Genomic DNA, 26,163 nt, shown 5'->3' on the forward strand with positions numbered 1-26,163 from the left:
TGACAACTATTAAATGCATTCAGAGTTACAGGTAGGTGACAACAAAGAAGAATGGGAAGGAGGGGAGGACTCAAAATGTCTGAGGCTACCAGACTTTTAACTCAGATGAATTCTGTGTTGGAAGAAACATTAGCAAATTTCCCATTACACTCTTACAAGTGAAATCAAATTATATAACAACCTTTCTGAATGCAGTACACTGAGGCCTTTTATTAAGTTATTAATAAAAATAATGAAAAACTATGAAGTCACACCTTTCTGAAAACAATTCCTTCAGCAAGAAAACTTAATAAATGGCCTCATCAATTTCTTAAGAACTTCTAGCAAGTGTCTCAAGATACGGTTTTGAGAACCAACAGTTCAACTTTTCTGGAAAGGTAAACCATAGAGCTTCTTACAGAGATAATAAAGGCTTACATACATCAACCTTTTAAATCACAAGTCGTTACAACCTCTTTTATGCATACACCATCACCCCACAGTATTAAATGGACATGTTCATGAACATTGCATCTTATGGTTGAATACCTCATCACATTAACAACAAATGAAGGCATTTTGACAGTTCATAACCAAGTCATTTGTGCAGTCTGAATTTATGCAAACTGAATATTCCTGTCACATGATTAAGATTATTAACGCTTTTATTCATGCTAACAGGATAATAGTCACATAATACAGTAAATGCATTTTGGTGTCAGAAGTTTTACATCCCAAGCCACTGCAGGAGGAGAGTTGCAGGCCTCATGACAGAAACGAAGAACAGGGTTGTTAGAAGAACTCATCAGCCTACCTCCCACTCCCTGTATCTGTATGTCATTTTGCATTCCAGAAATCAGGGAGTTATGTAGCAGCTAAATGAGTTTTTCTCATGCACTAGACCTGTTGTGACTGTATTTCATTCATATTGAAAAACACGACAATGTCTTTTGTGTTACAAATTTAATTCTTATGTTTGGAACTGTGTGTGTATATATGCACATATACATATACCATAAAAAAAATAGCATTCTGAACTAAGTGGTAATTTTGCAAGCTCAAGAAGGTCAGGAATATGGTATGAATGGTGTTCCTTTTATTGGTGGCGTCAATAAGATCAATATTAAATTTTTTAATGTTTGTGTGAACAGTGCACTAGACAAAATGCATTTAAATAAAATTATACTTTTTAATACTATGCCAGATTTGCCCTTTCACATTGCCTGAATCTGCTTGTTCCCTTCATCACTGTTCCTTTCTAATATATTTCCTTTGTCTTCTTGAAATGTCCATAACACAATCACACGATAAATCTCCTCAGTAATCTTTTGACAGACTTACTTTCAGCTTACAACATAAAACAGTTCTGCCCAAATTTGCTTTTCATCCTGCATGTTCCCATTTATAGACTTTTATGAAGACCAACAGTTAGAAAACCTTAATATTTTTGCAGATTACGCATAACTGTTAAGGGAAAATGAAGTCTCCTAACTTCATCCAGTTTTCTCTGTTACACACACAGTTATACACTGTGTTACACACACAGTGATCACGCACACTGGTTTCAAAACATATTCTTTAAGTAAAAAGGCACACATTTCTCCCACCTCTCTTTCAAGGGTAATACTATCAGAGGAGATCTTGTTACTCTAAACCAGGTCTGTAAATAGCACTCTGAAAAATAGCAGTTATAGTAACTTTTTTTGCTATTACATTTTAATGTACCATAAACTAAACTTGCTTGCCTTTGATTCATTTTGTCTTAGCTACACATCCATGCACTTCAGTATTCCCTTACCCTAACCATCCTTCTCCAGAAACCTTTATTGTTTATTGTTCATTATACTTCATATATTTATCATTGAATCATTGATTAACCCCAACATTGTATCATTTTCCCCTTAAATGTACTTACTGTGATATTTTAACACACTGTACACAAATACATTTTTAGCTGCAAATACGTACATTGTAAAGATTTAGGTACATGTGTATATAAAATGCAATGCTCATAAAAGATATATTCCTATCACATTCCTATGGTGCAGATTTAATTTCAGGCAAATGAAAATAAGCTTGAATAGCATATATCCATTTACTGCTTATAATGCATGATTTACTTTCTATAAATATATTTCACACCCCTCCTTTCTTTACTTACATTTTATTTGAAAAATAATGGGTAGAAAACCTCATGAGGACAAAAACATAGAAGACATCAAGATATCAGGACTAGTAAAGCAAACAGGAATGTATTATGGAGTTTCAACAATCTGGTATGTATCATTTGGAAAAAAAAATAGTAATGAAATTATACTTCTGTTTTACAGAAGATGGATGCAACAAAATCAATCTCTTTTTTAGATTTGATCTCAAACACGTGGCTAAGAAATGACTGACCATTAAAAAAAAAATAGTGCTACTGAATCATTTCACAAGGGATTTCCTTCCTGTCTTTCCTTTGTTCATTCTAGCAGCTGGTTTAATAAAGTACTATTTCATAAAAATGTCTATTTCCACTCTGCTTTATCAAGTGTTTCTTAATTTGAATTCTGTTAAGAGATAAACTCCTGCTATCCTGGTTTTGTGTTTAAGGGCAGGGGCTCATTAATAAATTTTATTTATTGCCAACATTAAGTGGCACATTAAATTAGAACAATATGAAGAAGAACAACAACTCTAGCCTGAACAGCACAGAATCAGAGAAGTACTGTTCCTTCTTAAGACTCCAATTTTTGTTTCTGGGGGAAGGGGAAGCAAAAATAAATAAATAAATAAATAAAATTGGAGAAGTAAAGTAGATTTGGAAGCAAATATATGTTTTCCTACTTTTCATTTGGAATCTAACTCACTGTATTAAACTTCAGATCAACTCAAGTTAACTTGATTTACAAATTAGAACTATTTAACTGTCTCTCAACCAGGCAGAATCATGCTGAGATTGAGCAAGCAAAAAAAATCCCTGACACCAAGGAGATAAATGCTTTATGAAGACAAGTTAACCTGATGTCTCATGACAACCTGCTCAATGCTTACCAGGTATGTGCCACAGTGAAACGCCGCTGCTTTGGTATGTTGCTGTTCAAAAGCATCCTGCGCAAAAGCCTGGGAGAGTTTCGAGGAGAAATAACTGGAGACAAGCGGGGAGAAGCAGATGAAGATTTCTTAGATGTCCTGGACTTCTCATATTTCAACAGGTTTTCCCTCAGGGTCTTCACAAGATCTTCATTTAACCATGGATTTTGGCAGTGAGAATTATCCACTTCAGGAACAGTCAAGGTGTCCGGACTTGTCTGCTGAGCCATGTTTCCCAGATAAGCTTGTTAGTAAGCTCTACTACAACCTAATATCGGTTTGACAGCTTTCCTTTCTACGTCTGCTCCCAAGAATCGTGCAGAGCTCCAGCTCAGCCTATTCTGCTTTCAACATGGTGACGCCTGCCCTCAGCGTCTCTCTACAGATAATGATCTGCAAAGAAAAGAAGCAAGCTAACTCCTTCACAGAAACCTATTAAACATTACCGCTCCTCTCACCGTCCTCTTGCCAAAGATCACTTATTAGCTATCATAGCGGGTGAGCACAGGAGGAAGAAACTGCTTTAGCACAGCTTTTGTTGGAGCTATAAAGCTGCCTGTTAAACTATTGGAACTAATGTGCCGCAGCTGCTTGAGTGACTTCTGGTTATGTACATAAAAAGTGCTGGAGGAGGGCTTAAGCATCAGATGCGTGCTCAATTTTGTTTGGTTATTCTTTCCATTTGCTTACTGCTGAACCTTCAGGGAGGCTGAAAGGAGGGGGGAATGCTGAATATCTTCTGTTTTGTGTATGTGTGTTTTTTTTTGTTTGTTTGTTCTTTGTTTTTGTTTTCTTCCAGATTCTATAGTATTTATCTTTGTGGTCCCCATTTACAAATGAAGATTACGAACTTTTACCTCAAACTAACTAGCAAATGCAACAATTAAATAATGCAAAAGGATTGCAGTTCTGCCTTCCCTTCCTACCCTTTTCCCCTCTCCCTCCTCCATAAATACCAGGACAATGAAAAACACTTTTCAAATACATTTAGGAACAGCTAATACCTGTCACCTTGCATTTTTCAGAAATACAAAACAAACAAGAGGTTAAGAGCTATACACAGACCAAAATCAGACTATGTCAGCTACTAGCATCTATTTAATGAGATGTTCTTAATTCAGTGTACCATCACATCATGACCACTACTTGAACTACAAAGTGCCTTTTTTCTATTCACAGCTGGCAAGGAAACAAACTAATGATATGAAAAGGGAACCTCGGATATATAGAAAAACAAAAGTAATTGCATTTATTTAATCTTTGCATACTGTTATTAAATTTCACTTTTGAAATATTTTTAATGCAATTTTGCAAACAAGATAACAGTGAGTTTTCTGATCCAACAACACCTTTTCCAGTCAATCCTATGAGGGTTTTTTATTTTATTCATTTGTAATTAAAATAACTGACTCCAGCTATTCTAGAAATTTTTATTAACGTGCTCAGTTTTGTTCATGACTGATAGCAGACAAAGACCTGTAATAACCGGTGGAAGGCTAATATTTACTTAAGCTTGCTGCATTCACATTTACAGTGATGACAATAACATTTCAGTTATAACCATACTTCCTGTTCATTCTGCAGCAACAAATCATCATTATTTTATGAAAGATTTCTTTTTTAATGTCAGAGGACTGGTTACATATACTTTTTGTTAGTGCAATATACTTTTCTGTTTTATTTTATCAATCCTGCTTTACTCTGTGAATAAGAATTTCACTATAGAAGCACACACAGTATCCAGGTTTTCGATGGGGTGAAGGTTCTTTGAGTACAATTATATGGCCACACGTGAAAGGCCGTACTGTTATCTACGTTAAGGTGAAATCAGAAATCCTGCGAAAGCAGCCCTGTGCCACAAAGGAGAGGAATCACCTTTGTACTTAGCATAGAAGCCATGATTCCTGAGAATTATAAAGAGAACATCATCATGCTGTTCAGTTGAACAGCAACTAAAAGGTCAACTTACGTTAAGAATGACATTGCTATCAGGTGTCAGCCACATTATGTAGACAAGTTTAACTGTACTGCGTCATATGTGAAACGTGATAACGGTGTATTTACAAATTTAACTCAATCTTGGACAGTGCCACAGAATGCAGAAGTACTATGCATCCCACTTTTGTCTATTTTTCTGATTTTTTTTAGAGTTATAAGATTTAATCAGGGTCTGAAAACCAACATTGCCCAAACATAGACTAAAACAGAGATACAATTGACACTACAAAAACAAATTTATGTTGTGTCTTATTGAGAACAAAATTTAAACTGGAAATGAAGTGCTAATCCACAGACAGAAAAATAATTGGATGAAATCATAACTAAGATATAACTAATACAATACCTGCTGCCACTCCTTTTTCTTTGGAATAGCATAGACAGCACCATTCCTCAAAAAGGAAAAATAATAAAAGCGTACTTTACGAAAGCAATTATTTTAAATCTATGATGAACAAAAAATACCACTTCTTTTAGTCTACTATTCCACATAAATTCCATTTTTTAATTATTTTATTTTTAATTTCCCCAACAATACAGTCTGTATAGAGACTTATGTTCTTTTATACTATGAAATACTGCCATCATATGTCTATTCTGAAGTATGGTCTTCAGAGAGCAGCAATAGCTTTATAAAACTAAAAAGATCATTTTTTTTGGACATCAGTGAATTAACAACATCAACAAGACCACTAACACTGATTTCAGTTCCTGGTTTAAGTTGCGCTATATTACAGAGAAAGTGATAGAAGAAGGAAGTATTAGTCCACAGATCAGTTCCATTTTCTTCAGTAATACTAGCACTAAGAACCATTAACTTGACACCCTGCAGTACAGGCACAAAGAGGAGTTGCCACATATTTAAAGAGGTAATGTGCAATGTGTACAGAACAGCAGGATAAGACCCGTTAACGGGACAACGGAACTCAGCCATTATAAAGTAACATCATTTCCATGAGCAGCTACTTAAAATGTTTTTCCTTACTTGAACAAAAATCTGTTAATGGATTAATCTGAATTTCAATGTTCCATTTCCCCAGACACCATAATCTGACATACACTCAGCTCTTTCTCTTCAGAAAAATATCTAGGGGTACTAAAGGAGATATTCACAATCAGAATGACAGACCAATACTTTTCATTAGATCAGAACCACAGACCAATACTTTTAATTAATATAAAGTCTTGCTACAAAACTTATTTAACAATCTGTTGAGCCAGTATTTGTCACCACCTAGAACTTAGATGTCCTATGACAACACTCAATCCTTTGGGCTGATTTTATTGTAGATAAAAAGTGTAAGCAGCCTTCATTGTAATAAAAAGCAGGGGCTTAGTATCTAACAATATAAAATACGGTGTGGTTTAGATGAAATGCTTTTTTTACAGTCAGAAGTGGGCAAAAGAACAAGGCAGGAAGAGGACAAACTATTCTATAAGGAAAAAAAATCATTTCCAGTAAACTGTACAACAAAAAAAAAAAAAAAAAAAAAAAAAAAGGACGATAAAATACTTTTTTTTTTTCCCTGTAGAGATTATGGTTCATTAGCAAAAAGACCTATCTGAGAAAAGTCTTATGAGGAGCAGCTGAGGGAATTGGGATTGTTCAGTCTGGAAAAGAGGAGGCTCGGGGGTGACCTTATTGCTCTGTACAGGTACCTTAAAGGAGGCTGTAGCAAGGTCTGTTGGTCTGTTCTTCCACGTGCCTGGTGACAGGAAGAAGGGGAATAGGCAAAAGTTGTGTCAGGGGAGGTTTAGGTTGGATATTAGGAAGCACTTCATTACCGAAAGGGTTGTTAGGCATTGGATTGGGCTGCCCAGGGAAGTGGTTGAGTCACCACCCCTGGAGGTCTTTAAAGGATGTTTAGAAGAGCTTAGAGATATGGTTTAGTGGGGACTGTTAGTGTTAGGTCAGAGGTTGGACTAGTTGATCTTGGAGGTCTCTTCCAACCTAGGTGATTCTGTGATTATGTTTCAATAGACATATCTGATCCCCCTATAAAAGTCACCACAATTATTAAATTTAGAAAGCATTAGCATCTACTTGTTTTCCGCTTCTCTGGGGGAAAATAAATAACTGTTCAGGTAAAAACAAAAGTATATATTTTTTTCCTTTCTCATATGCTGAGAAAGAAAAGTAGAGTGTACAATGCCAAAATGACTGTAGGATTTTTAAATCCAGATTATTTTTAAGAAGTCTTTTATTTATTTTTAAAAAGAAATGAATTAGTTTACTAGGCTCTTCACCAGTCCTACTAATGAGATCATTGAAAGTGGACTGTGAAATTCAGCCAAGAGATATTTGCTGATTCTTTCAAAATAAGAACACTTGAGAGCTCATATATACTATATTTACAAAAGCTAATGTTGATATTGCTTACAGTATGTTTATACAGTATATCTGATTCACTTTGATTAAATATTCTAATTTAATGTACCCACAATTAAATCTGATTTTCCAACCTTTGCTTAGCCATAGCTGTACTGTTAAAAGTTATGCTGAGATCAGATTTAGTCTTCCCTGCTATGCATTCAAATAAACCAGCTTCAGGCTCAGGTCAAAAGCAGAGAACTAGAATCTCCTTATAACAGAAGCTCAGTATTACAAAAACCTAGACGTACCAATTGTTTCTATTCTCTTCCAGTTACCACTTAATTTTATTTTTTTTAATGAAAGTTCATCATTCAGTTCTTGTAGTTTTCATCTATTTTGTTAAAAATATTTCAAAAAATAAATATATTGTGTTAAAAAATATCCTCCTCATGGTAATCATACATAAATATTGAAGTGTTCAACACTTTGTTGATCATGAAAACCAGAAAGAGCTACAACATGAGAACAATCTAATGAATTCTGCTAATATTCCTGGTTAAAGCAGGGCCAGGTGTGGGGTCACAGCATGATGAACTCTAGTTCCACACTTGAGAACAGTGCAGAAGTGGGAAAGAGAAGAATACAAAGTCACGTGTGGTTGTGAAGAAGAGGTGCTATGTCATATAAGTATTCTAAGATCCCACCTCTTATTTTCAGTAACATCCTAATAGAGCAATGGCACCTAAAATGGCATAAAATGACTGATTCAGGTCAACTTTCCTAATAGGCCAGCAGACATGCATATATAAATATGCTTTCAGAAAGAGAAGAGAATAAAGGAAGAACAGCTCACAGTATGCCTGAAGTCAGGTATGGTATGTTCACTACCAATAAAACACTTGAAGTCACTTAAAATTTTAGAGCACTTCTATTCTTAAGAAGTTCCTAAAAAAACAAAAACAAAAACAAAAAAACTACTTTCAAGTTTTAGCTCAGATTTATATTGCAATTTAATGAAGTGGTACTGTATTTAGTCAGTCTTTTTTCTTATTATAATTTTTGGAGTATTTGGAAATGTTGTGGTGATTCTACAATAACAAAGAGCTGCTCAGTTGCTGATTCCGAAGCAAATGATTTTTTGTTGTGTCTTTTCTGTGCACAGCAAAATAACACATATAAGGGAACACTGAGCATACGATAATAAAAGAAAACACAAAATAGCTACTTTTTAAAACATAGCCAGACTCCAGTCTGAGAGAAAAGTGGAAGATTTTTTAATCCATGCATGAAGAATTCAGCAATATTTTATTAAGTAATTATTAAGTATCAGACAAAACACTTAGATATATACTTGCAAAATAATTTTCAAAATGGAATACAGACCTACAATGGAGCTTTCAAAAAAGCTGTGAATTAGATACAAATTTTTAAAGAGAACAGTCCAATGTGTTTCTGAAGGGTGAATTCATATTCCTTCTGAAATCTTTGCAAGATTCTACAGTTCTTTTTACAGCTCATGTCACTATGAAGAATTAATGATATTTTCTGAATGCAGTTTGTTTCTGGAATAAAACTATAAACCGAGGATTGTTGGAGTCCATCCAGTGCTGTCCTGTAAACACTGCAGTAAATGAACTAAGTATTCCAGCTTAAAAACACTCATTCCCATACATGCATACAAGAAAACAAAACAAAACTGGGGGAAACACGCATTTCAAGAACAGTGTACTTAGTATTTCGTTATAAACGTAATCATTATATCAACACTGCATAGGATAGCCTGAAGATTTCCTTCTAACAAGATCTGATGTTGCTTAATTCAAAGGATTAAGAAAAACTGGCCTATATTCAAGAGCTTTCATTAGAAAGGACGACTAACACAATCCTGTTTGACCACACAAAGAAAGCTATTTGAAAATGAAATGGTTTTACCATACCAATTGCAGGAAAAAAAAAGGCCTCAGCAAGGGTGACACATGCTAGAAAATCAAACAAAAAGAGAAAAGTAACATTTCTTTACAAAAATAAATAAATAAATAAATAAATAAATAAATAAATAAATAAATATTACTTTTTTCTTTAAAAAATCTGATGTGTCAAGAAACTTGGCTTCCCAGCAAAAGATAGGAAGATGCATCATTGCCCACATGTATGTACTGACATAAAAGTGAATCACCTCATATGACAAATAAGAATAAACAGAGTAGCAATAACTGTAATTTCTAAACAATTGTGTAATAAAACATCTCCTGGGGTAGGATTAAGGGAAATGAATGTACTTTTTATACAGTTGCATCATAGAACACACAGGAGCAACAGGCAACATTCCTGCCACTGCAATGCATAAAGGTATCTGTTAACTATTAAATTGTAATTGAAGGGCTTGGCCTCTAATTAGCAGAAAACAGCTATAAGCATAAAGAGCTTTGCAGGGCAGTCATGAGGAGAGGGGAAAGGAGAGGTCAGTGGAAAGGGAAGGGCACAAAATAAAAAGAGCCAAACAGCTGAGCCAAGCCAACACAAGCCCAGCCCAGCCCCGCCCCACCTCCCCAGTCAGTACTTAATATAAATATGGGATTGTTTAAAAAGTATGGCATCTAGGAAAGTTTTGGTTGTAACCTTAGACTTCTTAGGGCTAGACTTGACAATTACTGTTAGAGCTTTTGGAAAATCAATTAACTTACTGATGACAGCATAATTCTTCTGCCTGTTAGTGTCCATGAATGTATAATGGCTCTATGAAAATTGGAGGATCACAAGTACTTCACAAAAAGTATATCAATATTCCGGATTCCCAAACTTCAGAATTCATTTCTGAAGCTAGCAGGAGCAATAGCTTTCACCAAACTAGACTTTACCTAGGTCCTCCAAGCATTATGGTTCAGCTAGAGTACAATGTACAAATAAACAAGTGCATTTCTGGGAGGTCAGACACACGCAATGATAGTTTACTTAGTAAGGAATCTGTACCATCTGTTACATTCCAAGAAATCTGTTATTTTGACCATGCATTAAAAGCTGGGAGGAATTCAAAGAAACATTTATAAAATCTAGAGAGGTTATAAAATAAACTTTAAAAAAATAAAAAGTCTAAGAACCTACAATAGTTTCTTAACAAATTCGTTATCTGCAGATGAACAACTGATAGAGGAAAATAGGTGAATTGAAAGAGAAATCATTGCTAATGAAAAATCATTAATGCCATGGGATTTTTGAGAACTTGGAGATTTCTGTGTAAGCTTTTCAATTTATGAATGGTTCAACTCAACTTTGTTCTTATGGTTTTAGCACTGTCCTGCTACCAAAACTTTGGATAGATAAAACGACCACACCTTTTAAGAAACTCATTCATACAATTCATTTAGAGTCACGTTAGTGTCTTTTCTACAGACTTTAAACTTGTCACTTTACAGATTGGTAAGAATTAGAAGTAAACCACAAAGGATTTGCTTCTACAATGTTACTAAGAATTAAGAAAGGCCATTTCCAGGCATGAAGAAACTAGGAACCAGAATAAGCCAGGCTGGAATGCACAGTAGTAAACGGTAACATAACTAATACCTTAAAAGAAAATAGTAACCAACTTAGTTTGTTTATTGCAACTAATCAGAGACACCCCAAATCATTTATTGAATTACATCCTGTCACATACATAATTAGAGAAATAAAAATATGACTAATTAAGATGAAGAAATGCAGCTGCTCTCAGGTACTCTGATGTACTGCAACAGCATTTAAATAAGAGAGTCATATATAGTTTATCAGGTTAGAAAATTAATGTATTTATGTTAGAAAGCAACATTTTTAGTAGGCCTTTAAAACCAGGTCATAGACTGAGAAACTAGTGCTCTAGGAGGTTTGTTTCTGAACCTATGTTCATTGACTTTAAGTAGGGACAGGAAAAATGTCTAGGAGTCAGGCAATGAAATAGAAGAAAAAATATAGGCACAACAGGGAAAATGGTAAACTGGGAGCAATTCCTACCTAATACAAAATTACACACATTTGTGTTACCAGTTCATCACCATCTTAAAGGATGTTTCTATTTTTGGAGAAGTTAGCATTTCAAACCTTGTGATTGTTTATATATTTTAAGGGAAACTTCCCTGTTTTCATTTTCAAAGCTCAGGTTTTCAAAGGAGCAAGAAAAATCATCAAATCTTAACATAATATGTTAATGTCCTGGTTTCAGTTAGGACAAAGTTTATTTTCTTCCTAGTAGCTGGTAGGTTGCTATGTTTTGGCTTAGGATGAGAAGAGTGCTGATAACATGCTGATGGTTTAATTTGTGCAGAGCACTGCTTAGACCAAGCCAAGGACTTTTCAGCTTCTTACTCTGTCCTGCCAGAGGCCAGGCTGGGGGTGCAGCAGGAGCTGGGAGGGGACAGAGCCAGGACAGCTGACCCAAACTGGCCAAAGGTGTATTCCATACCATATGGGGTCATGCTAAACAATATATAGGGGTGGCTAGATGGGGTGGAGGGGGGGGCTGCTCAGGGGTAGGCTGGGCATCGGTCATCAGGTGGTGAGCAATTGTATTGTACAAAAGTGATGCACATCACTTGTTTTGTACATATTATTATTATCATCATCATTTTTATGTTATTATTTTATTTTATTTTATTTTATTTTCTGTCCTAATAAACCGTCTCTATCTCAACTCACAGGCTTCACTTTCCTGTTTCTCCCCCCCCTCCCAGAGGGAGGGGGGAGGGTGAGCGAATGGCCGAGTGGTGTTTAGCTGCCAGCCGGGTTAAACCACAACAGTTAAGTACTTGTGTTACATTAACACCACTGAATTACTGACAGAAACTGAACCAAGACAATGTGACAAAATAAACCAAACCAAACCAAAACAAAACAAAATACTATGTGAAATATTTGAATTAGATATCCAAAATTCTAAGCTGAATTTTAAATTACTGTACATAGAATACTCTGACATTAATGTCAACAAAGAACACACATAAGAGTTTACTAAAAATAAAGTTTACCATTAAGTGGAAAAGGAAATAAGATCTTAGAGAGATTTTTATGCTTTTTAATCTAAAACATGAAATCCATTAACTGAAGAAGACAACCAGAGTTCAGACCATGAAGAAACAAAGTATTTTTTAGCTTTATAATTCTGCTCTTTGTTGCTTGTTTTGACCATGGTTGTATTTATTACTAGATTTGAGATGATTAGATGATGTCATAATATTTGCATTAAGAATAAATATTGGGTCTATTTATATCTTGAGTCTCAAATGAACAGGAAAAACATAAAAAAGGAAAAAAAATTTTCCTGTGGTTATATTGTTTTCACTGACTAAGGTAGCTCAGCATAACAACAGATGATTTAATTTTCTGTAGCAAGAAGATTCACCTTTCCAAGCTTTATTTTCCCTGTAGCTTTGAAAGAAAGCATTTCAGTGGGCACTTGCAGCTTGCAGGGCCCTGAACACATAAATAGGCTCCAGACCCCCACGGAAGAGATGCGTTGTGGCTGTGGCTAGACCTGCTTTCTGCTGTCCCAGCTAGCTCCAGACCTGTTGCAGGTAACTGTGCCTCCAGCCTGGTCTCCTGCTCCTCCAGTCTTGGACCTGGCTTGTTCCCTGGTCTCCCCGGGCCTGCTGGCTGCAGTCCCAGTCCCCAGAGCTGCTCTTATGCTGCAGGACTCTTCCCTGGCTGCATCAGGGTAATCCTCTGCTCCTGGCACATGCGAGCATCCCCACACTTGCTGCTCCCAGAAACACTGATGCAAGTTCCTATAGCTAACTCAGTGAAATGTGTTATTACAACACATAGTCAAAAGGAACTAATTAAATGATCTGTCTCAACAGAACAGTCAGTTAAAAAGCAATGCTTGAAATTGTTACAAGATCACTCTTTCTGTGACTTTCAAAGACACAAAATAGAAATTATGCTGTTCACAGAATGCAGGAATTTACAAAAGTAAAGGAAAAAACATGTTTAATTTAGTTTAACACAAAGTTATGCGTTTTCCACTGCAAAATTGTCACAGAATGAACCAGACAGCTCTGTAGGACTATCAAAATAAAGCTTCTACTAGCCAAAATAAAGTTTTTACTTTATTTTTCATCTAGTCTGACGAGCATCATCAGCAACCTGAGACTTAATAGCTGTTTCCAAGTGAAACATGGCTGTTTAATTTGACATGTTCCACTTGTTTTGTTTGCCCAAATTTTATGTTTTCTACAGGGTTTGGAAGCTGCAAAAAGGGCCAGTGTGAATACAACTTCTTATGCAGACTAGCAGTATCATAGTTTCCTTGCATAAATCCAAGAATCAATCGTACAACTGAACAAGAACTTCGAGTTTACAAGCTTCTAGGACAGCATTACAAATTTAAACCTTCCTCTTTTTCTTTGGTTTATACCTCTGATTCTTTCCTTGGCATTCCTTTTTTCAAGCACAGATCCCTGTAAACCTGTCAGAACCTTTGTTGATTGGCAGCACCTTTGCATGCATAAAACTCTACTCAAAGTAACACTAATATCCTTGATAATAAATATCACTTTCTTTTCTACAATATCAACAGGAATTAAGATGTTCTGTTGGGGCATATTGAGGCTACTGAAAATTCTGCAAGGAGCTAGGCAGCAAGCCAGGAGGATAGCTGCCTGCCCTTTCAGTTCGTAAGGAACTTGCAGCCCAGCAACTGTTAGGCTGCTGCTCACTTTCCAGGTTTTCTTTCTCCCAAGGCTCTGCTGAGTACCTTTAAAAAATGAACAAACAAACAAAACAACAACAACAAAATGTAATTGTTTTTAAAAGAAGTTTTTCTAAGAACTGATACAAGTGGAAAAAATCATATTGATGGTTATACTTCTAACACTTTTATCCGATTAGAAATGTTGAGAAACAGTTTCTGAATAAATCTGGATTTCCCTGGTGAATTAAGGGCATGAACAATCTAACGCCCCCATTCTTCCTCTATGCTTCTAAGCATGGCATATCTACTGAAACAAAGATACCAGTAGACTAATGGATTTACAGATGTTGAACACATATGGAAAAAAAAGGGATGCAGCTGCTTGACATTTTAAGCTGATCTTTTAAAACTTTGGGTCCACTAAATCTGACAGCTACATACACAACTAAGGTTTGTTGTACCAAGTGTGTATTTTCACAGAGTGAAAATCAGTAACAGCTAATCAGTAAATGCTAAGGTAATGGCTAATAGAAGGAAAATGCTGGAGATGTGACAGAAAATTCCACTGAAGACCTATTCCTGAAATGTGGCCTATCTGGAGTGTGCATCAGAAAATGTGTCCATAACTGATGTAACTGGATAAGAAAACCAGTATCATCTGTCTTACAACAGAAGAAATGCCAAGGTTTTTAAGGGACACAGATATGGAGGGATATTTGTTACTGCTGACTAACATACGTTTTCAAAGATCCTCTAAGTGTTGCTTCCACCTGTGTTTTCTGTAACTATCTGCAATAGTTTTGGTTACACAACACCTTCTGTGAATGTTATTTACATGCTACTTACCCCCTCTCCAAAAATCTTTTCTTAAAAGGACCGCTGACTTTCTTGTGGTATAATACTAGAAGTGTTCTCCCAACTTGATATTGACGATATTCATAATCATTCATCATTCAATGCTACATACAAAGCTTACAGTAAGAAAACATCCAAAGTTTACCACATCAAATGCCTGCAAATATTTGGGGAAATGCAAGTAGAAATCCCCCCTCTAGTGGACTCGAGGGAGAACTGCAGAGTTAAAGTGAAAAACGAGCAGAGTATCAAAACGCTCTTGTTTTACAATTTGTTACACATAGGGAATGTATTTTCTTTCTTTTTTTTTTCTTTTTTTCTTTTGTGTGTGTATTTTTTATGTTTTATTTTAATAAAAAATATTTAACAACTCCCCTACTGCAGTACCTCTGAGACACACCCAAGTATTACAGCCCCACTGGGACAGATTTGTACAATTTCAGGGGAAAAAAAAAGCTTAAATAAACAGTTTAAAATTTAACAAAAATCACAGTGAGCAGAGGAGTAAGACAGAGGTAAAGTATAAGGAAACTACTTTTTTATCATATAGGATAGTATGCAGTAGTGACGATTTTGAGCAGAGTGCAGATGAGGATTTCAAGAACAATAATGAAGTATCTACAGATTTTCTAAACATATCACCTACCAAATACGAGATGGACAGAAGTTTTGTTGAATCTTGTTTCAAATTGGTTTTTGTTGATTCTTGTTAGAAATCCAAGAGCAAGGTATTACAGGCTCATCTACAGGCTGATCAAAGCCAGGTACTAATCCATTGCAGTGAAATAAAACATCATTGGTGAGCTAGAGAAAAGAATTTTGAGAAGGACAGGAGGTAGGTTTGTGATGGAGGGGAGCAGTGAGTATTAAAGGACTGGTGAGAAAAAAGAAAAAAAAAAAAAAGGGAAAAAAAGGAAGAAAGAAAAAAAAAAAAACATAAAGGAAGCCCATCTCCTGTTCTCATATTTAGCTTGAAAGGGTGTAAATAGAATGGTTTGACAGTTTTCAAGTCCAGAATTATAAAGGCTAACACAGCATGACAGGATTTAGTGTAGAATTTCAGCACTCCTATAAGGCAGCCTATATCTTTGAGTTTTTTTCAGCTTAGAAAAATTTTATATTTAATTTTCTGAAAAGTCAACTGTTAGAAGTATTGTTTGGGTTTTGATTACAGAAAGCTCCAGATGCTTGTGCTTTCTGGTCAGTTCCAATCTCTTCCTCTCCTCCCTCCTCTGCTCACACACCATAACAAAGCACACTCCCTTTCTCGTCACCACTCTGTTCATAATTTTGGGTTAATTTCAGCCCCCTTCCCTACTCCAATTTTTCATGCTGCAGCTGCTGTTTCCCCTGTTAATTTTTGCCTTCTGAACATAGCTAGAAATTATAACCTGCAGTCCGGATGAAGGCAGTCACAGCTGCAAGTCCTACAGTCTGGAACAAGAGAGAGGCTGGACTTAATTAAAAATGTGATCCAGGGCTTGGAGTGGAGGAAGCAAAGCCAAAATTATAACTGGCAGGTTTAGCTTGATATATTCTAAATAGTGGCAAGCCAAAAAAAAACACAAAAGAAAACAAAAAAAAAAAAAGTGTTTACTGAAGAAAATAAAATTCTAGAAGAGAGTAAACAACACTGAGGTGTAAGGTAATCCCAAATTGCTGACAGGTGCAGAGCCTTAGTGAAATTAAGTTAATTCATCTGCATCCTCTCCAACATGACCAGTAATGCTTCAACCCAGATGAAATCTATCTGCTTGTCAACACTCATCAATAAAAACCATTTGGTCAGTACTTTTGAAAGGGCAAAATTTGTACATATCACAGTTCAAAGTTTTATGTCTTGTCACTCATGCTATACTGGTAAGTATGGAATGTGTGTGTTCAACACTCATTTCTGGCCCTTATGGGTTCATATATAGTTTGTTTTGTTTTGTTGTTGTTTTATTTTGTTTTTTTAAGAACTAAGGGTACCATTAGTACATAAGGTGACTGGAGGATGGGAGGAATGACAGAATGATGTAACAGCTCTGAGACAGGCCAAGTGGCAGCCATTAGGCTGAAACTGAGAAATACACTTCCAGCTGAGCTCCTCTGAGTGTACTACAAGGACTATATGGCAAATGCAGCAGCTGCAGAGCTGAGCCAAGCCAATCAGTATATATGGCACATAGGATCCCAGAGAGGGAAACAAAATATGGTACCTGAACAGCTAACATGCCTTAGCAGCATATTTTTTGGCCTTTTTCTCATCTTTATTTGCATTGACCTTAGCAATCTTTCTTCAGCACTGACCATGTATTTTGACTCTGATCAAGTATAGTCTGAAGAACATTCATTATAAATTACATTCCTAGCAGTTTTGTTTGTTTGTTTGTTTGTTTGTTTTTAAATTAATGACTAAATTTTCCTTCTGTTTTTCAGATGTGTTCAGTCTTGAGCTCTCACAAATTTGATTCCTCTTCTGCTGTACCTTCAGTCTACTACAAAGTAGGAGTCTTCCATACCTGCATTAGAGAACTACTCTTGAGGCAATACCAGACTGGGAGCAGTTGGTGCACTGGAGGACAGGGCTCCTGTTTGGTACAAAAACTGGTGGACAGCAATGTCAGGGAGTCTAACAAAGTACAGTCTTGCAGCTAGAATGGAAGAACTCCATGCAATGGTGCAGGTGGTGTGCTGCCAAGGCAGAAAACAGATTACCAGAAGAAAAGATATCTATATATATCTATATATAGACATATGTATATTTATAAATGCATATATATACACACACATATGTATATGTATAGACATACATATACATGTATGTATATTTATATATATGTATTATATATATATATATATGTGCCTATCACCATGTTGATAAACACTCTTTGGCATTTCTGGTGGACAACGTGCAAACATATTTCAGTAGTGTGCCACTGCAGCAGTGAAGGCCAACCACATGTGGGGCTGTATTAACAAGATTGTTGTCAGCAGACCAACATAAATGATTTTCCCTCTTTTGAGAATACATGGAGAAAAAAAAAACATATATACCAAAATACCATGTAAGAAAGACACTGACTTACTGGAATGATGCCAGAGATGGGCCACAAAGATGAGGCTAAGAAAACTGAGTTTATTCCTCCCTGAGAAGAGAAGGCAAAGCAGATATCTTACTGCTGTATGCAGCTGCATAAAGCTAAAGCTTTTTCTTTCATAATAGGAGGGCTTATAGAAGATGGAGCAAGGCTCTTATTAAAAGTGCACACTCATTGGACACTTGGCAGCAGATACAAGTTGGAACATGAAATTCTAACTGGATATTAAGAAAGATTGTCACAAAGGTGGTCAAACATTGGAACAGGCTACCGAGACAGGTTGTAGAAACTCTATCCTTGGAGACATTCAAAACTTAACTGCACACTCCCTGAGATAACCTGTTCTACCAGGAGACTGGATGAGAGCCCTCAGAAAGTCCCTTCCAACCTACGCGACTATGATTCTCTATGCTGTCCATATTCACCAATATGGAATAGTGTGTGCTTTAAAAAAAAAAAAAAAAAAAAAAAGAAAAATGAAAATTTAATTCAAGTTTTCATAGTTAGGTCAAGCCCATGATTGTACACTGAAAATTGATAGAAAGCAGGCAAGTAAACAAACAAATGCAGGAGAAAGAGACAAACAAGATCAAGTGTATGGAGAGGGGATAGGACTAAATATTATATTCTGATTGGAGAACTGAGCCTAACATGAATCTCCAGGGGATGAAGTTCCCAGACAAAACTTATTTCTTTAGTCGAACTGTGTAACTCGCTGCCTACAGTTCCTGTAGATGCCAACAGTTTCCATGAGCTTAAGGGCACACTAGGCAAGATCATGAGGTACATCCATTTCATATTGTTAACTGGATAGTGCCCACATCCTACTTGGAAAGTCCCTCAGCTGAAGATGACTACAGTATGAAAGAGTTTTAATCAGACTTATCACATGTTCTCATGATGTTCTTACATGTTTTTTTTCTCCTAAGAACTTACTTATGACGACAGTCATAAACAAAATAAATACTGTGCTCAACGAACTATTGGCCTGATCCCTAATCACCGTTCTTAGGGATGAAGAGAAGAAAAGAAAGAAAACAGCACTCAGCCAAGCAACAGTTAGAAGTCATGATAATATGCGAGAAGCAGAAAAGAATTTCTGAAATGGAAATTGTGCACAGATTTGAAGATGAGCAATTTAAGTTTTACCTTCATGTAATGGGGGGGAGGGGGAGTTACTGTTAACCCAATATCTTACAAAGATTCTGCTTTTTAGTCATCTTCAATTCTGAGTGGACTGAGAGTAGCTTTAAAAGGAAATCCAGACCTAAATATATATGTGAAATCAAGTTATTTCAAGAGAAAATGTAGGGCTGTCTCTGATCATATGAAACGTGATCATTGGGCTAAAAAAAAAAAAAAAAAAGAAAAGCAACCATACAACCATTCTTGAGAAAACACAGAGGCTTTTAAAGAGTTCTAATGACAGTGCTATATTGTTTCCAAAGCAGCTAAAGCTAAATCCAGTTTTCAAGCTAAACCTTTTCAAAAATCTGTTTTCCCCTCCCCTAATTGCCATCCTAGAGAGCACTGCACAGCAGGAGAGAAATCTGACCTTTGAAAACATTTTTAAATGACTGCATTAAAAATACAGAAATATAATTTAAAAGTCATCTTACAACATCTCTCCAGATACTTATGTACTTCCTATCTTCAGCAGTAGTAAGGGTATGGTAACTCAAATCCTATTATCTTTAATAAAGGGACAGGATATTCAGCTAGTTTTTGCACAGGCTAAAATAAAGAAAATCCTATTTCCTGCTTCAATTTCCAGGATACATAATACAGTAAAAAATCTTTCCTATCCTTCATCCAGAAGCTCCTAGGCTTCCATACTTAAAGAGGAAATACAAGGAAGATAAATCATTCTCTTTGCATATCACAAAGAGCCTTTCACAAATAACCCTTTTTTAACATAAAAATTGAGTCATTCAAAGGCCTTCTAAATACATCTGACAAGCTCTGTACTGGACTTAAAGATCTGTGCACAGATAAGGAAATTGCATTTATATATGGTGCTGAAACACGTATTAAGAAATCCTTTCATTAGTACCAACTAAAAGATCACTAATTTTCTCATTAATTTAAAAACAAGAAACTGCTATCAATAAAGCATCTAAGAAATTGATTCAGAAAAACTTCTCTACTTATATTCAACAGAGTAATTTTTACATTTCTTCACCAATGAGTAACCTGTACCTGAAGTTTCTTTTCTTTACTAGCACCAGGGAATTAAATTGATTTTTAAACCTGACATTACTGTTAAAAAAAAAAAAAAAAAAAAAAAAAAAAAAAAAAAAAGCCTTATCACTACACTTCTTTTTGGAATTTTCACATATTTGAATAATAGGTTATTTTTTGCATGAAAATATTTCGACACGATTAAACAAAACCCTGAAGCCTTAGCAATGTCACATATGTGGAAGTACACATGAAAACCAGAAGTACTGAAATTCTGCAACCAAAACATGCAAGCTATAAAAGTGAAAAACGGTGCTGAACTTGAAAACAAATCTGATAGCATTTCTTTAGTTGGGTCATTGAGTGCTGCAAGCTATCTTTCATTTTCCAAAAGCCCTAAAAATTCTGACCAAATGTATAAACTAAAGTAAAAGGCATGTCTAATCTTCCCATATAATCCCGTGTGGTATTAAATTCAGATATCAGCCATTGACTCAGTTTATGGGGAAAAAAAAAAAATGCAACAGCATATACTCCTGTTTAACAGTAGAGGGGGCCAACTTCCATAAAAAGATAAAAAGACCAGTTTTATACTTTTAGAAAGCTGAATATAATGTTTTTCATGTTGCTAATGAAATAGAAAAAAGTGAAAAAAAGCAATTTCAAGTGTACAACGGAGGAGAGTTGCTGTGCATTGAAACTATATAGAGTTATTTTAAGACCTAACTTTAACAATAAAAAAGTTCTGATTTAGTGTCAAAACCCATCCCAACTTTACCTAAATTGCTTCTTTTTTTTTCTTCTTTTTTTTTTTAAGAACAGACCCCAAAAGGCAGTCAGAACAATAAAAAGGAGGAAATACTATTTACAGCATACAGATACCACTATCTTTGCATAAGTATATTGAAGTGTAACCAGTGACTGCAGATTAAGCGTGTTTCCCATCCAAAGAATAGTGGAAAATATAAATCATTATCAGTGATATCAGGGTTATCAGTGTGGGCTGGGAATACAAAGAAGCTACATATGGGAACATGAGCTCTGCAATGGCAGGAGGATCATTGGGACCAATTTTTCTGTTGGATGGTAACAAAGAGCAATGCATGATTCAGAAGATAATGGAACATACTAAATACATTTTTTTTTCTATCAATTAATTATTTTTGCTTCTACTTCATACACTGCCTAAAGCTAACTTTAAAGCAACAACAACAATAGAAGAGTATAAGACTAACTGCACCTTTAGGATATTTTATGCATTTCACAACAAACTCAAATGCCTTCTCACCACTACCTTTTCTGCAGATGAGCATTACAGCATTTGTTTGTTTTTTATATAAGTGAAACTTAAAATAAATATAAACTACAGCCTTGAAGTTACAGATGATGACCATATTGCAGACCACAGCTGAATCTTTGCAAAAACATAAGATGTCTTGATTTGTTCAGCTTTGAATCATGTTCTTTACGAACTGTTTCATGAACATCAGAAGCAAACAAAGCCACAGACCCACACACTGCAAATGAGCTCAGTGTCACTGGGGTGATCAAGTCAGCTGACCATCCGATCTGACCAAAAACACAGAAATCTTTCCTTCCAGTTCGTCTCACTGAAAATGCAATTACCATCCCACAAAATGTAATTTCTCATTTTTCTTTACTTTCCATTAATAAAGTGAAGTGAAGTAAATTCACTTAGTGAACATATAGTGAAGTAACATATAATGTTACAACATAGTGAAGTAACAGTATTTTTTACTTCTCTATCACAATAGGTAATTCTATGAGTTTACTGGTTTCATTCACCATACACTTACACTATGCAAACAAAAGAAAATAAGCATACACAGGCCTGCAAATTTTTTCCAATGAGAAAAATATATATATATATATATATATATACACACATAATACACACATAATATATATATAAATATATATAATATATACATTATATATTTTTATGTGTGTGTGTATATATATACATATATAATACAAATATATTTGCCAAGGAAGTACCTTAAATGCTTGAATGAAGCATCATAAATATGGTATAACAAACCCTGGTAAGGTATAAATGCAACTTTTAACCTTAGAAAGTCAGTAAGGATAGCGCTCCAATGAGTACTATCAGTTGTGAAAGAAATGCATTTGAAAAGATACACTCAAACACTATTATTAGAGTTCTTCTAATTTGGTAATACACAGCAACCACTGTCTGGGACACTCAGAGTTATACCTGTTCAATCTACAAAGTTTCAGCACAATTTTCTTCCCAGTTCCCATGCTGGAATGCTGAGTACCCCACTGCAGTAGTAACAATGCTGCATTTCCAAAGAAGATCCAGCAGTTAATTTTCAAAACTGAAACCAAGTGACTTACCAACAAATTGGTGATTTTCTCACATCACTGGAGATAATCTATGGAGCTAAAACTACACAAAATACAAAATTAATTTTATAAGCAAAGCTCCATACTTAAATATACATGCAGATGTGCACAAGGTGATCATGGATGTGAAAGGATTCATGGAAGACATTTGTTCACACCATGTCAAACTCTTTGAATATCAAACAAGATCTTATGAAAGTAATTAATTTTTCATACAGGCATCTATTAGAAATCTTACAGAAAGTAATAAACATATTTACAGAAATAAACATATTTACAGAAATAAAAAACATCACAAACCCAAACAACCTAACCGTATTGGAAATGTAAAATATATTGTTTGCCTTAGCCTTGCTACAATAAGTAAACTGAAGAAAAAAGAAGGAGATATTCAACGGCCAAATACCAGAATGACTGCATTAAAATAAGAATTCTTAAATTTGTGGAGCTGTACTTTTATATCAACTATAGAGCTCAACTGTCAAGCAGAACATTATCTGCTATAGATACTCAGAAGAGAATATTTCAAAGTCTCCACATTGCAGAAACCTAAATTCTGTGCCGTAATTTGCTTTAGACAAAATTCTTCCCTATAACTATGCACTGTCAAAACAGAAAAAAAGAAAACGCAGCAAAACACAGATGCCTGGAATGCTATTTCACCACAGATTTAGCTGATCAAACTCTGAAATTGTTCCTTGCTTTGAAGGAGCAAACTCTGAAGTCTTCTTACTCCTCAAGCTATATATTTTTTCCTTTTCCCTTGAACCAGCCCTATCACTGTTGCAATTTAATGTTAAATCAGGTCAGGAGGCTGACCTGGTTGGGGTTGAACTCCAAGTGTATTAAATTCATATGTTTATTCTATAGCGTTTACAGTAAAGAAGGCTGTTGGAAGGTTCATTTGTCTAAGCTGCTCTAAAGCTAATAGAGAGGAAGTTTAAGAGGGTCTTATATAGTTAGACAGAATTCCCCCTCTGCAAACTAAAGATTGAAAGAAAAAATAGTTACCTATCATGAACACAGTCTTCCATTGCCCCCACTATTTCCTCAGTAGTTCCATACCTTCTTTTGACAATTATGAAACTTACCTTTTTAGTTCTTACTCTTGGAATTTTCTATTAATTAAACTTTCCATTTTGGGATGTATAATGATTTCATTAACAAAAGTTCAAACAAATCCTTAAAAATACCTTTTTCCATCAACATTATCAGAAGTAGAACTTTTGCTAGAAAAAAAACAGGGTCTCAGGTTAAAAATTTAAGTACTGTTCCATCACAAATTCCTTACAATATCAAGCCCTTTTAACTAAGTGAACTAAGATTTGTGATTTATCTCTGTAACACTGTGTTATTTTTATATGAACTTTGGAAGACATAGACCAATTGAAAGTAAGAAACTGTAAAGAGAAAGTCAAAGCGATAATATTTATCAATTATAAATTCTCCAAGACAAAGAAGCGAGAAAAATTATGTTTGCAGCTCCACTAATCAGGCTCAGAGTGAACTTTACATCCAAAGAGTATCCAAAGAACACACATAGAATATTTATAAATGTCCCAACTGCATTTAAAAGATTCATTTTGTGAACACAGTGCTTCAGACACCAAAGTCAATCAACCTCAAGACACCCATCTGTAGCTAATGCAGTCAGGATTAAAGATACACTACTTGTACCATTGGCCTGGTTTAAAACAATACTAGTATTAATTTCTGTATGTCAGAAAGAACTTTAAGCTTTAATAATGATACATTGCTTGTTAAATTTGCACTTGCTGTAAATCAATATGATTATCTGTAGGAGAAGTTGCAGGCAGATCAGGCACAGGACTTTTGGAAGACATGCTTACTTCAATTTGAATAGTTACTTTGAACTGAGACACTCCAACAGGAATATTCTTACGGGATAAAACCTGTACAGTGCAGCAGTTTTTTAACAAAATGTTAAGAATCTCACCTCAAAATGTTTAAATTAACAGGTGCTTATTGAAGAAAATACTTAAATCATCATATCTATGTACAGAGAAGAATATAATAATTTATGCCATTAATATTCTAGGACAGTGACAGATTGCATTTTTTTTTGCTTTACTGAGTATTTTCTGTAGTGGTAAACTCAGAGATGGATCACAAATCATACTAAATACAAAATTTTATTGTTTTGCTATTCCTCTGAAAGAGTTTGGAGCCAGTTACCTACTTTCTAATGCAAGAGCATTCTGCTGTCATACTACCTGATACAATTTAAAAAATATTTTGTCTATCCTTTTACCATTGCTTTTTCAGGAGAATGGCTAAACTTAATGTTCTTTTACTGGTCTCTCACCCACTGTACTGCATCAGGCAAAATTTCACCTAAAAAACCTGAATTACACGGAGTAATTCATTGACTGGTGTTTCTTTTTTGAGTGGTCAGTATAAATGAGAAAACTCTTCCATGTACATTGTAACTTAACACATCTTTAAACATTGAAACTGAAAGCCAAATATGGTAAAAACGGGTTACTGGTAGGAGATGACATGGATGCTGTCTTGTTGCTTAACTAGCTACAGTTTGATACAGAGCTAGGGTCTGCTTCTATTTATTTGATTGCAGACTATATTCACATAATTGAATAGTATTTGACCCATTTTAAATACAGCATAGGCATATTTCATTTTCTTTCACAGTGAAACACCTGCAATTATTTTTGTGTGAACTCTGGAGCTTTAAAAAATTCCTATCATGCATTTTCTTTGTTTTGTACTTGACATTAAACATCAGTTTCCTTGAGGAAATTGGTGTTTATGGACATGATTATACAAGTATGGCTTTTTATGAAAAATAATAACTAAGATAAATATTTTCAGGAGTATTCATTATAACAGCTATTCAGCATGCTATTCAGAACAATTCCACAGCCAATGTTCCTACTGTTCTCAGCGGAGGCTCTTAGTGATGAATACATGTGGAAAACAGGTAATTCTTCTGGATGCCTAAAACAGACAAGATTTCTCTTGAAAAATATGCAGTTTGCCTTGCACTACCATTAACACAATTTTCACCAGCTGTCTGCTGGCCAACTTTAGAAAAATATACATATGAATGCAAAAATCATATTTTAGATGTTTGGAGAATTGTAGATGTTTTAGAGAATGTCTAAATACTGAAAACTTTTAAAAGGCAGCATGATCATGTAAGTACTTTAAAGAAAATAACTGAATGTAGATCTGCTTAGAAATTCCAAGACAAAATCATAATTATCATAAATTTCTTTTATGCATAGGTTTTAAAGAGAAAGAGAAAAATGAAAGAGGTTATCTAAAGCTATGCCTATGTTTCAAATTTACTTCTGTCTGCCTGTGCTCTGGTCTCAAGAACCATTCCCATTAGTGGCTGGAGTGCCACTAAGTGTGCTGTAGCATCTTCTGGTTGAGATTTAGATATGAGAAGATTTAAGCTAATGTGTTCCAAGACACCCACTTATTGTAAACCAAAATAAGAGTATCACATAAGATAAGTATCACAAGTTTTGTTTTTTTTTTTTTAAGAGCACAGTCCTGATCCTAACTAAAAAGCTTACAGTAGATGCATTCTGTCTCTTGGAGAAGACACACTGATAGTATATTGTGGCTTCAGTAACTGATTC

At 35.1% G+C, this 26,163-nt stretch overlaps 1 protein-coding gene across 3 annotated transcripts in view; it reads right to left on the reverse strand.

The window, feature by feature from the left end:
• Positions 1-26,163, reverse strand: part of PDE4D (phosphodiesterase 4D) — a 525,614-nt gene that overhangs the window by 366,940 nt on the left and 132,511 nt on the right. Inside the window, exon 1 of one of the 3 annotated variants that reach the window (XM_068666382.1) lies at positions 3,016-3,629. The exons of the other annotated variants lie outside the window; for them this stretch is intronic. Within the exon in view, the coding sequence (XP_068522483.1) occupies positions 3,016-3,284 (269 nt within the window). The 5' untranslated portion in view covers positions 3,285-3,629. Of the gene's footprint in view, positions 1-3,015; positions 3,630-26,163 lie in introns of those variants that run through there. 3 annotated transcript variants of the gene reach the window in all.

The sequence above is a fragment of the Anas acuta genome, chromosome Z (genome assembly GCF_963932015.1).
Source record: "Anas acuta chromosome Z, bAnaAcu1.1, whole genome shotgun sequence".
Classification (NCBI taxonomy): domain Eukaryota; kingdom Metazoa; phylum Chordata; class Aves; order Anseriformes; family Anatidae; genus Anas; species Anas acuta.